A 13,130-nucleotide genomic window follows, 5' to 3' on the forward strand; every position below is an offset into this window, starting at 1 on the left:
ATCCATTTTCTTTTGTCAAGGTTGCTAAGGAACTACCTGCTGACTTTGGATGCCTCGATCGGGCAAGTTTATCCTCTCTGCACCTCTTTGCAAGGCTTTGCTGGCCAGATGTGCCAGACAGAGCTGAAATCCCAATGCTAAGAGACTGAATGTGCTTGAGCTATCGGTGCACGTATGGCCATATATCCCATGGGCTCAGCTCCACAGCTGCAAAAGGAGCAGTGGGGCCACCCGTGCTCTGAAATCACCCAGCACTTTGCACGAGGATTATTGAAGCTGGCTTTATGTTAATTAAAGCCCAAACGTGCACCTCTCCTCCTATGCTCGGGTCTCATAGCGATGCTCTTCGCTTTTTATGGCCATTCTCCAACGTGTGATGTTCAGGAATCTTCTGGCTTCGCCCCGTTTGGAGCAGCCCCAACTCCCTGCACCTGGAAAGCCAACGGCTTGCCAGCAAATCACTCGGCCCTAAAAGTCTCCCCGACCCCACAATCAAATCATTTCAAGAAACTCAATTAGAGTGACGTGACATTTCCAAGGAAACACCGAGGAAGCATTCCGGTAATATTTTGGCCCTGCCAAAATGGTTCAGATGGCAAATCAATAATAAACGTTTAAGGTTAGATGTATTAAAAAAAAAAAATAAAAAAAATCAAGTTATCAATTTCCCATTATACCTAAGCTCACAGAGCACTGATGGGAAATTCAAGCTGCATTTAATACACCCAGCAGAGGAGTGAACAGCTTGATATTACACACTTGCCTACTGGTTTCCAGTCCCCAACTCTTCCAAGCTGCTTTGAAGACTGGATTAAATCCCTCATCTGCCTGGTGAGCTGCTGCTTTGGCCTGTATTGTCAGCATGGTTTAATGGTGAAAGGCTCTGCCCCTCTCCTTAACTGTGAAACCAGGTGGCTAAATCATAGAATCATGGAATGAATTGGGTTGGAAGGGACTTTTAAGATCATATAGTTCCAACCCCCCTGATATATGCAGGGACATTTCCCTCTAGACCAGGTTGCTCAAATCCCCATCCAGCCTCACCAATCTGACCACCAAACTTAGCTTTGAGATATGCTCTCTCCTGGCCAAGCATGGAACTCAAAGCTGCCAAGAAATTCTGCACGTGAGGAGATTAAGCCCTATTTAAGCTGATGGCAGTAGACTTAAGAGCAAAAAAATGTTGTCCCATTCCTTCAGTGTCCTGGGAATAATGAGGCAGAAAGAGAAATTCTGGGAATCCTTTGTGTTCCCAGGTAGGTACCAGATCTTGTGTCCATGGTCCCGCATCCATGTTCCCAGATCCATTGGCTCACCCACAGCTGCCTCCTGACCATCACTGTGCTGCTGATTCACAGCCATTAAAATTATCTTCATGCAATTACCACTGCTTATCTTCTCAGACTTGATGTCAGCATAACATGCCTGCCAAGTGTTTTGCTGGCCCACAGAAATACACCCTTTTCTTCTCCAGTGCCCTGGTAACATTGATAGGTGGACAAAGAAATGTGGGCCTGGGGCCACTGGGAGGGGGCAGCGAGGGATGGAGGAAATCTTCCTGCCTTGTTTTTGATCTGCCCATATAAATATTTTTTGTTCCAATCCAGCTGTGGGCTGGTTTGCATCAGGAAGGATCATTCCATGTCCCTGTTCATTGCAGGGGAGTTGGACCAGATGGCCTTTAAGAGTCCCTTCCAACTCGAATGATTCTATGATTCTATGACTCAGGGCATGGGATGTTGCAGCCACGGACATCCCAGCTGAAGTCAATGTGGATGAACTGTTATGCAGGTGCCCTTTCTATGTCCAAGTCCCTTTTCTCCATCTCTTTTCAGGCTCTGAAATGGTCGCTCTGCAAAACTGTGGCGTCTCAACACACTGCTCCCCTTGGCAAGTTTCCACCTAAAGATAAATTTTCCTACCTGTGCATGGTGACTGTTCTTTCTCAGTCCAGTGTCTCCTGGGCTGCAGCACCTGTGCAGTCAGGCACCCCAGAAACATCACTGTATGCTGTGGCCTCACCTGGAAACACAGCAAAGCTTTAATTTGGATGAGGCTGCAGCCAATATTTTGCTCAGCCAGGAACATTTTGTTTCCACTCTGAGGGAATTTCTTTTTTTTTTTTTTTTTTTTTTTGCTGTGATGCAGTGCCTGAATGTTTTTTTTTTTTTTTTTTGTCTTGCTGAAGTACAGGAGAGATTGGAAATGTTGGTCTGAAAATGTCATTTCTCTTGTTTCCAGCATTTACCAAATTCTGTTTATAATATATATATATATTTAATTTTTTAATTTATTTTTTATTTTGGTTGCAGAAGGAATGAAAAACCCAGATTTTTCTGCTAAACTCTCCTTGGAACCTGGGACATCGTGGGTAAGGGAAATTCTGCTGTTCTACCTGTAGCAATGAGGCAACTCTGCTCAGCCAGGGAAATCTGAGCTCAACCTTTTAATAAACACCCCTGATAATTTCCTAATTATTTCCCCCAGTTTTTCACCACCATTAATCCTCATTTAACCATTACATTCCCACCAAAGCTGTTTGGAGGGAGAAAGGCAATCCCCAGTGCAATCCTTGAAGACGTGATGCAATGAGAGGTGTTGTTTTCAGGCACCACATTTCCTACCTTGATGCGTCATGACAGTGCTTTTTCCACTCATGTAGAAGACAGAATCTTTCACTTCTGTGGTTGCTTTGGCATATTATGAGTATTTGAGGACACAGGAGAGACTTTCACGCCGTTGGATCTACTTTGGCCCTTCCAGGAGTCCATGCCATCCCATAATATGCACTTGGAGGAGATTTTATTGGACAGGAACCTTTAATCTGGGCCCACGGAGCCACCAAAACCCAAAAGTTAACCCTCTCACTTGATCTCCACATCTTTCCTTGAAGACTTGGAGATGGCATCTGTAGGGAGAAGTTCATTTGCTTTCTTATCATATAATCTGGGACAGAGAAGTTGGACTTGCTGAAGATCAAGGGGAGTTTGTCTGCCATTAGGATGGGGCTCAATCTACCCATTTGATTGGACATGGGGCAATGGAAATTTCCACTATTCTATCTGCTTTTCTTAAAAGGGTCACTGGTCCCAAGTTGAATTATGAGCTAGAAAAGATACTCAGCAGCATGAATACACTTTTATTTTACAAAAATAAACTCATGGGTAGGTGTCACCTGGATTTTCACAATCATGCTGCAGGACAAAGAGTTGTGAGCCTCTGGGCTTTCTTGAGCACTCAGATGATTCCCTCTCTTCATACCACTTTATTTCCTGATCATAATTACAAGTATTCCAATGTCTTTTTTTTTTTTTTTTTCCCAACATTGCTGCTTCTTCATGTTAAACGGTTTGTCTTGCTTGTTGAGTCTCTGAGATGTCCCAAATAAACTTCTTGCAGCTTCATTTATCTTTGATTTATGCATGGCAACTGCAGCTGATCACCTCCCTCTGACTGCTGTTGGAAAGCAAAGAAAGAGAAAACAAAGGGGATGTTGGAGTTTGGATGTAGCGTGTAGCGTGGGTTTTGTTTTGAACCTCCCATGTCTGGAGATGCTCAAGAGGTCTCTGACACCACGGGATGTCCATGCCTGATCATTCTGTGACATGCCAGACATTGATACAGCAAATATTCTGATCCAGGTCAGCTTTGGGAACTCTTCAGGGTCAGTGAGGAAAAATCATAAAATCATTGTAGAATCATTCGAGTTGGAAGGGACCCTTAAAGGCCATATAATCCAACTCCCCTGCAATAAACAGGGACACCTACAGCTTGATCAGGTTGCTCAGAGCTCTGAGCCTGACCTTGAATGTCTCCAAGGATGGGGCATCTACCACATCTCTGGGCAACCTGTGCCAGTGTTTCACTACCCTTATGGTGGTCCATGGAGGACACAGACCTGGCCTGGGTTTGTAGAACTATCACTCCACAGTGCCTGCTTCTCTCTATAAAGGAAGACATGGAGCTGAAGATATCTACAGCTACTTCAGGGAGCCTATATGCTCATTAAATGCTCATGCCCAAGGCTTGCAGCTTTGGGCATGAAGAGGCTCTTTCTTATTCAGGGATTTAAAGCACTGAGAGTGACTTCCCCAGGTGTGGTGCACTGCAAAGAAACAGACCACTAAATGTGAGCACTAGCCAGACTAAGTGGGTGCCAACTAGCAGATGAACCTCATCAGAATTATTATTGATATTATTTGTTTTGGAGAACTAACACATTTCTTCTGCTGCCCAGAAGGCTTTCTTCCATTTAAAGAAAAGGCTGAGAGAGGAGCACCTTTCTAGGAAAGCATTTCAGCTGCCTGCTCATGTATTGCTTGGCATCAGTAGCATTTGCATTACTGTCAGGGCCAGAAGGAGCTAATTTCATACAATCATTGAATAGCTTATGTTGGAGGGGACCTTAATGATCATCTTGTCCCCACTCTCTCGCCATGGACATGGTTGCCAGCCATCAGATCAGGCTGTTCAGGATCCCCCTCCAACCTGGCCTTGAATGCCCCCATGGCAAGCTTCCACTGGTGCCTGTGTGGACCCTCCACATCACCCCCACATCCACCCTGTGTTTCCTCAGTGGATGTAGCCCAAGGGAGGAGATGTTCAGGAGCTCTCAGGATGGGCTGGAGGGGATCTGATCGGGAAGTCCACTGGGAGCAAGAGGAGAAACAGACTCTGAAACTAGAGGCACCACTCCAAGTGAAACTTGGGTGTATGGATGGGGAAGGTTATAGGATTGCCTTGGGGGGGCAGGATATGTCAAAAGCCACAACAGCTGGGCTGCCCATCCCAGAGAAGTCTATGGGCAAATTGGCCTCCCTAAGGCCTTTGCTGCCATCCAAAATGGCATCTCTGCCTTGAAAACATCCTTTTTCCCTATAGGTGAAAGGAACAGCTTCTTCTCCTTCTCCCCTTTTCATCTGACCTCTCCACCTTCCTCCCATGCTACTCCAAATCATCCTTCTATCATCCTGACTTATTAAAAGAAGCAGAGTAGCAGAGTTGCCCTCGTCCTGCTGTGGCTTGCAGCCTGGTGGCACACCGTAAGGCAATGGAGGTGGACAGATCCTGGATGTGTTTTCCTGCTTCCTCCTGGGAGAAGGATCAGAGAGCCTAGTGGATTTCTCACCTGCTGAGGTTTTGCACCGCCGTTCACACTTCCTTTTGGTTTCAAAGCGGTTGCTGTTCCCTTGGCATCCCCCAAAGATGAAGGGTCGGCAGGCTTTTGCTTCTGGGTGGAAGTACCAGCGCAGGGTGTAGTGTCGACAGGAGCCCTCGTCCATTGGCTGTAGGCAGGGGGCTGCAGGGAGACACCCCACAACCACTCACATGTGGGATTTAGGTGGGAAAAGACCACCTTGGACAAACACATGGGGTTGGTGCAACGACTCCCATTGTCCCGTGGTCATCATGATGAGGTTGGAAGAGCAAAAGGGGCAAAAAGGACCAAGGGTGGATTCCCATAGTGGGATGAGCACAAAGCTCCTCACTGTAGAGTTGCTTGCTTTCGGGGACATTACACAGAAAACTCTCACCATGCATTTTGTCTTGTATAGTTGGACAACACAGAATGGGCTGAAAAAACCCCCTAGTTTGTTCACCCCAGAACAAATGCAGCTACTTTAAGCCGAGTGCGAAGCTGAGATTTGAACCTCTGCTTGCTGGCGTGCGTAGCTCTTTCAGCCCTACATCCCCTTGATCTCAGAGCCAAAAAGCACTTCCTACCCGAGTAGTGACTTCCCTAAATGTCACTTAATTCAGTTTATTTCACCTGGTAATTGATCGTGAGCTTCTCGGCGCTTGTACAGAGGAAGACCTGTTATTGGCTGCACACTGGAAGCTGCTGGGGAAGCAAATGGAAATCACACATAATAAGGGCACGCAAACAAATTAGCCATCATTTAAATATTGATCATTGGAGCCTTACGTGGCTTTATGCTGGCTAACAAGTTCCCTTAATAAATGTCATGGAGCTGCTGGTGAGGCAGGGGGAGGAATCGGCGGCAATAAAATTCTTAATGGTATTAAACAACTCAGTCAAAAAGGTTGGGTGTTAGTCAGAGAAAATGGAAGTATTTGTGGTTGCTTGCAGGAGATAAATGTCAGGCTGGAGTTTTGTAAATCTGGAAGCTTTGAAAAGCCAGGGGCGATTGTAATCTGGCAGTAATAACCCTCCGACTGCAGAATCCTGTTAACATTTCCAGCGCCTATCGGCACTCATCACTTAGTGGAGCGATTTATGGGCCCTCCTGCCTCAGACCCAGGCTTTAATGGGATTGTCGGCTGGCGACGGCGGCAGCTGTGATTCAATAACATGTGGTACGCTCTGCCGATCTCAAACCGCCCCGATCCCAAATGCTGCCTTGATATAAAGTGAGTTTAAAGCCAGATGGATGACGTCTCCCAAGTGCAACACAGATATTAGGTGAGGGTTTGAGTGATGGGCAAGAGGAAAGCGGAGATGGTTGAGGCCAGCTTCAGGTTTAGCTGGATATGTGGGGATTATTTGTTCCTTAGTGGGTTACGTGGGGAAAAAAATGAGATAATCATCAGTAGGTTTGACTTAAAACTCTTCCCAAAGCTCAGGAAAGTACCATCATGTGTAATAAAGGTGAAGATACACAAAATGTAGGTCAACAACCTGTGCAGGCTGCCACTTGTTTTGAGGTTTGAAAGCGTTGGAGTCACATTTTTAAAATATATTCCAAAGTAGCAGAATTGATTGTCCAACTCATTTGTCTTTTGGAATGCATCCTGCCCTGTGAATACCTCTCTCTCTGAGCTGAAGCAGTGACTGTCCCCCTGCCCATACCAATGGCTGCTCCCTCCATACAACTCAACCCTCCTCCTCCTGTTGACAAAATCTGAGCAGTCATGGTGTAAACATCTGAATGTTTGGTTTGCTGAACTGGAAGAAATGAGACTCAACTCTCCCTCCTCTTGAATTCTGCGCTTCCTTGAGGTATGTTTGGACTTTGAGTACTGAGTGAAGAAAACACTTCATAAGCAAGCCCATAATCCCCCTATTTCTGTCGATCAGCATTTCTGCACAATGCTTTCACTCTCTATTTCCCAAAAATCAAGACTAAAAGGCAAACGTCACAGATGAAGTCAGAAGGACCACGGGTGAATGTGGAGTGGTCTGAAGATGTGATGGATATGTGGGAAGGTGGTTCATATGGGTAACATTTGGTGAAGGTAATTTCCATCTTGCTGCCAAGATTCAGGACAGAAATGCTCAGAAACTCCTAAAATCAGTGATATCAAAGGGCTTTGTTCACCTCCATTAAGTGTGCAGGGCACAGGGATGCCTATAGATCCCCGAAAAGCCACCCATGAATTATTAACCCATGGGGATAGAAGAAGGTATGAGACTTGTATTTGCTGGAGGGATCTGACTGGTCATCAGGTCTGCATGATGTTGAGCAAAGATGTCCCTCACTGTAATGCTCATTACAATGGTTCACAGAAAAAAAGGGTAGATGATCTGAAATTAAGCTGAAACTGCTCCATCCCATTCTTTCCCTGGAGAGATGGTCATTCTTAGCCAAGCATTAATGGATCTCCTGGTATCCAACAGATCCATCTCCTGGGTTTTTCTGCCAGGACACCATTCCAGTTAATCCCAGGGTGGTCCTGGAGCAAACTGGGGATTCATCCTATCAGCTGTGCCTGCAGACCAGGCCATAACATCCTTCCAGTCCTGTACAAACAGGACTGTACTGCATGCATCTGCAGAGCAGGACCTTGATTGTTCTGTCTCCCTCTCTCTCTTGGCCAACATAAAGGGTGAGAAGTAAAGCCAGTTGTTTTTCCATTAGCTACAATCATGAGTTTTACAGATTAATGTGTTCATGAGGCCCTGGGCAGAAATAGTCTGTAATAGCCTGAGTGTTTGGTCTCAGAGATGCAATTTTTAGCTGGTAGAAAGCCTTACTAGAAGTTGCAAAGGACATGAGGGGGACAGCATCAGCCTACAAATGTTGGCTGCTTTCTTCCAGCACTTAAAAACGTGTTCTTTGGTAGGTGGTGATCACCAATGGTGCCACGTGTGTTTGGCATTTCCCTCACCCACACAATGGAATGTTGGATGATCTCACCTCTGAGCCACAGAGAAACATGGGGGATCTCATGTTTCCTTGTTGGAAATCCTGTATCTGTGTCCTTTCTACCACAGAGTAAAAGGAATTCAGCACTGGGTTCATGCTGTGCTCTGGGAGAGGTGAAGACATCATCTCCCATGATAGAAAAGACCAAAAGCAATCAGCCAGGCAGCTCTACTTACCTGTCGTAAGAGGAGGTGTCTCCAGGAAGGACTCTGATGATGTCATCCATGTGGTCATGCTCTGGGTTTTGTTAGGCATTTCTTCCCAGTTTTCACCATCCCTTTCAGGGTGTTTTTGAGGCTGAAAATACCCTTGAAGCTGCCTCTTGAGTTCAATTGCTTCCAGGCCTGTGGATTTAATTGCTGGGTCAGTGATGATGAAATCTGGCACCACAGTTTGACAGCTGAGCTCTCTTGCTTAGAAAAATAATTGTAGTTCAACAAAGTGACTACTAGTATGGGAGAAAAGTCACAACTCAACGTTGCACCTTCAAAAACTCACAGACCACAGGTATGGCATCAGGTTAGGAAACCATTTTTCAAATCATATACACTCTAGAGAAGGGCAAGAACTTATGGACAGATCATACTGTCTCCTGTCTTCCCAAGGAAGGCTGGGACATGCTAAACTTATTCAGAATAAAGGCTGGTTTTAGAGGAAGCTGTTCCCAAGGAGTGTGGTGGAACTCATCAGTCCTCCATGGCTGCATTCACAGTGTCACTTGGGATGGAGTTCTGATCAAAGTTATAATTAAAGGTCTGTGGGACCTGTAGCATCTTCATGACACGTTGAGCTGTGCCAGTCTTCTTGTTGGATGGGCAACATGTTAGCAGGGCAGAGCTTTTATGAAGTTTTGGCTTTACGTTTGTACAGGGTTGGAAACTACAGGGTGGTAGATTTGATGGAGGCTGGCTGTGCAAAATTGACCCAGAAACATGTTTTAAAGCAATGTGGACCAGCAAACTGAATCTATTCCATATCAACTCTGTAGCATGTCCACTGTGGTTTTGATCTGGCTTTGCAAACTTACTGCTATTTCTAAAAAGATGCCTTGAACATGAGTTGGAGACAGGACGATGTGCTTCTGGCTGAGCATCTGGATAACACACAGAGCCCTTGGGTAACATCCGAGTTATGAATGCAAAACATTTCAGCAAAGGTTTTTTTTTGTAGGAGCACGGAGGCTTCTGTGTCCAAGAGCATTCAGCACGCAGGATTCATTTGCCCTGATTTATTACAGCAGCAAGTAGAGGCCAATGCAAGGGCAGGATCCCAGGGATGGGGCCATGGATAATACCAGGGAGAAACCTCTACCCTGACAGCTTTGCTTTCTAAATACAGAGCAGGAGAGGGGGAAGAAGAGTTTGGAAAGGACTATATTGTTCTGAATGTAATTGGGAATGTCCCATGCCAAGGGAGTCCCCGGGTGCTCCGTGTGTCTGTGATTACATTGGCTCAGTACAACCAGAGCAAGGTTGCTGCCAAGCAGCTCAGCTATTTACTTCTTGACCCATCTCTCTGTTTAGTAAGTCCCTGGCTTTGTGAAATGCTCTGCTTTATATACTATGAAACAACGTGCTAAAACAACAACAGCAATAACAACAACAACAACAACAAAAAACAATTATGGAGGAAAAACTGAAGCAAATCCATTTCTGGAGAAGATATATTCATTTTAGAGGCAAGTTGCTGCTCATCCTTTGATTATGCCTGTTTCAAGCACTGAACAGGTAGGAAAAGACTAACTGCACTGGCTGCAAGGAGAGTGTATGATGTCATTCAAATCAGTAATGTCCTCATGTTACAAAGCCCAAAAACATCCCATGATGACATACAGAGTGTAAAATACATCCACGCATATCTTTTCTGGGGTTGGATGCATCACCTTGGTCACTGCCCACCCAGAAAGTGACTCTTCCAAGTGTTGTTTAATTCAGCACAGAGGATAAGCCCTTGGCCAAATGTTGGAGTTGGACTCCATGATCCTTATAGGTCCTTTCCAACTCGGGATATTCTAAGATTCTATGATTCTGAAGGTGGGGTCTCCTATATATCAGCAGATTAACCATCCAGATGACTTTACCATAAGAAATAGGTCTCCAAAGCAGGAGATGGAATGTTGTATTCTGTCTTGCAGTAGAGGGTGGAAGTTGGTGACCTCTTGGTTTCTCTCTGTACCCTGTTTCTTTATGTTTCCCTCAAGAAATAGCCCTCCTAAAAGCTGGGACCTAAAAACATTTGGTGATCCAGGGTCATTTTCCATGTTGAAACTCAGAAAAAGGCATTTAATGACATCTTTTCACTCAGTCTAGGGGTAAGGAGAAACATCCTTTAAGCCAATGCACATTCCCATGTATTTCTACATGGATATCAGCAGACTTACCCTTTCCTACAAGCATTCTTCCCAGCTCATCTCCACAATCTGCAAACAGAAAACAGGACAGTTTGTTGCTGCTTCTTTTTTGGTCATTGGAAAGATTTTTTTTTTTTTTAAATGAAATTATTATTGTTATTGACAGCAGATGCTTTCATGGATTATATTCGATTTCTACCCCTTAAAACATTCAGATGCTTCCTGATGTCAGAAACAAGTGTGACTCCATTTTAATCATCTTGGCAAGTGCAGTGGTGACCTCCAATTCTCTTTGGCCATAGGAATGCTCGAGAGAGTTGGGCAGCTCTGCAGGGCCTTTGCAGGGCAAGGAAGCAACAAAAGCCAAAAAACCTTTGTGATGTGGGGTTTTGGGGGTTTAAAAATCTCCAGGTATGGTTTTCCCCACTATTTTTTCGTTACCCTTCTGGTCCTGGTTGACAGATATGGAACAGGCTGCACAGGGAGGTGGTGGAGTCACGTCCCTGGAGGTGTTCAAAATATGAAGAGATTTGGCACTGAGGGACATGGTTAGTGGGCAATATTGGTGGACAGTTAGGCTGGATGATCTTAGAGGTCTTTTCCAGCCTTAATGGTTCTGCTTTCACTGAAGAGGTGTCAAGAAGTGCCATGAAGCAGAGAGGAATTAAAGTGTTGTTATCAAGCAAAATGCAGCTCCAAACTTTCCCCCGTGACCCAGAACCTTTCACCAATCAGTGGGGAAATGGAGATGAGCGGGGAGGAAAGCTTTGCTGACAAAACCACCGGGGAAGAAATGTGAAGACAGAGGGTTTAAAGGGAAAGAATTAAAGAGTGTGACTAGAAGGTCAGGGTTACAGCAGAGACTCTGCAGCCCAAAAGCCCACACTCATCTCCAGGTGTAGCGAGGTGACACGTCTCTGCTCACTGCTAATGGGGTGATATTTGCTGGGTCGAGCAAGCGTGTGCTGCCACTCAAATCACTCCAATTTAGTTGCTGCCAGGAGTCAGAGCGATGGCCCCAAGCAGCTCGCCAGCTGACTTACCGCATTGGCCTCTCATTTCGCTCCTGACCACCTCCTTCACTTCTTCCTCCTGTGCCACAGGGAGAAAGGAGTGATTAATAGAGATTTTCTACCCCTGCTCCATCTCCATCTCTCATCTTCTTCTTTCCCATTCCGCTGGTGCAACCTCGCCTGGTGCAGTTTTGGGTGCCACAATAGAATAAAAACATAAAACGACTGGAGAGCACCCTAAGGAGGGATATGAAGGTGGGGAAGGTGTGTGAGGAGTGGTTGAGGTCCCTTGGTTTGTTTGGCCCAGAGCAGAAGAGGATGAGGGGAGGCCTCGTGGCTGCTGACAATCACCTCGTGGTAGCCTAGAACTCCTTAATGGTGGCCCTACAGCCTTCTCATGTTAAGAAAAGGTTCTGCATCAGAAGGTGGTGGGCATGGAGCGAGTTCCCAAGGGGAGTGGGCCCAGCACCTAGCTGTTGGAGCTGAAGGAGTGCTTGGACACCACTCTCAGACATAGGGTTTAGGTGGTGTGGAGTCAGGGTTGGGCTCAGTGATCCTTGTGGGTCACTTCCAAGTGGGGATATTCTATAATTATGTCTCAGCCAGACTTCTCTTCATAGAATGACAGAATCATTAAGGTTGGAAAAGACCATTAAGATCATCTAGTCCAACCATCAATCTATTTTTATGATAAAGGTATTGAGGCACTGGAACATGCTGCCAAGAGGTGTGTGGATGCCCCATACTTGGAGACATTCAAGGTCAGGCTGGACCAGGCTCTGAGCATCTGATCAAGCTATAGATGTCCCTTTTCACTGCAGGAGAGTTGGACTAGATGTCCTTTTAAAGTTCCTTCCAACTCATATGGTTCTATGATTCTGTGAGTTTAAGTTGAGCATTCTCCATGTCCAGTGGTGGGCATCCTAATGCAACTTTATATGATATGGCTACTGTCTTTTAAGGATGACAAATCTTGGGGCATTTACTGTGTGAAAGCTTATCTTAACTCAGTATCCCATTCATAGGACAATCTTGCCATTAACACCTATTCTAAAACGAATACTGCCAGACATCTACACACTGAAAAGGTGCAAATACAGCGTGGTATCAATCCTATCTGCCAAGCATGAGTTTGAAACATCACAGTAAGGAAGGAAGAGGAGAAATATGCCCCAAACTCTGGGTCATTGTCTGCACTCTCATCATGCTGCCTAGCACATTGCTCCTGCCTCAGCCAATGCAAATCTGACATGTCTGGGTAAAGGCCAACACTCTCATTTCCCAGATATTCTCTGCATGAATTTATTTCTCATCATTTCCCTCCTCCCTTATGCCTCTTAGGGGCATTTTGCCCTATTTTCTCTATTCAGCCCTGTGTAACACGATGTCATCTTAGACTAAAGTACTCACAGAAAGACCAGGATCTCCCTTTTCTCCTTTCTGACCAGCCGGACCATTTTCACCCTGTTAAAAACACTTAAGTCATTACAAAAGCTCAGTAAATTGAACATTAAACGCTCCAAGAATAAGTGCACCTTAGAGAGGAAATGATGCTCTAGAAATGGAGATGGGGAAAAATGCTCACGTGTTTTCCCATAAATTTAAGGGTTATCAGTGAGCAGGAAGGTCTCAACCACATGCAGGGAAACAAAGTGTGTA

The 13,130-nt window shown here is 45.4% G+C and overlaps 1 protein-coding gene across 1 annotated transcript in view; it reads right to left on the reverse strand.

Annotated features, from left to right (window-relative positions):
* Positions 1–3,132: 3,132 nt before the first annotated feature.
* LOC116236422 (uncharacterized) overlaps positions 3,133–13,130 on the reverse strand; it is an 86,831-nt gene continuing 76,833 nt past the window's right edge. Inside the window, exons 81-87 of the mRNA XM_090133832.1 lie at positions 12,882–12,935; positions 11,502–11,550; positions 10,489–10,527; positions 8,285–8,452; positions 5,771–5,842; positions 5,129–5,299; positions 3,133–3,456 (exon numbers count right to left, since the gene is read on the reverse strand). Coding sequence (XP_089989958.1) covers positions 3,440–3,456; positions 5,129–5,299; positions 5,771–5,842; positions 8,285–8,452; positions 10,489–10,527; positions 11,502–11,550; positions 12,882–12,935 — 570 coding nt within the window. The 3' untranslated portion in view covers positions 3,133–3,439. The remainder of the gene's footprint in view (positions 3,457–5,128; positions 5,300–5,770; positions 5,843–8,284; positions 8,453–10,488; positions 10,528–11,501; positions 11,551–12,881; positions 12,936–13,130) is intronic.

This window comes from Phasianus colchicus, chromosome 1 (assembly GCF_987193195.1).
Source record: "Phasianus colchicus chromosome 1, bPhaCol1.hap1.1, whole genome shotgun sequence".
Taxonomy (NCBI): domain Eukaryota; kingdom Metazoa; phylum Chordata; class Aves; order Galliformes; family Phasianidae; genus Phasianus; species Phasianus colchicus.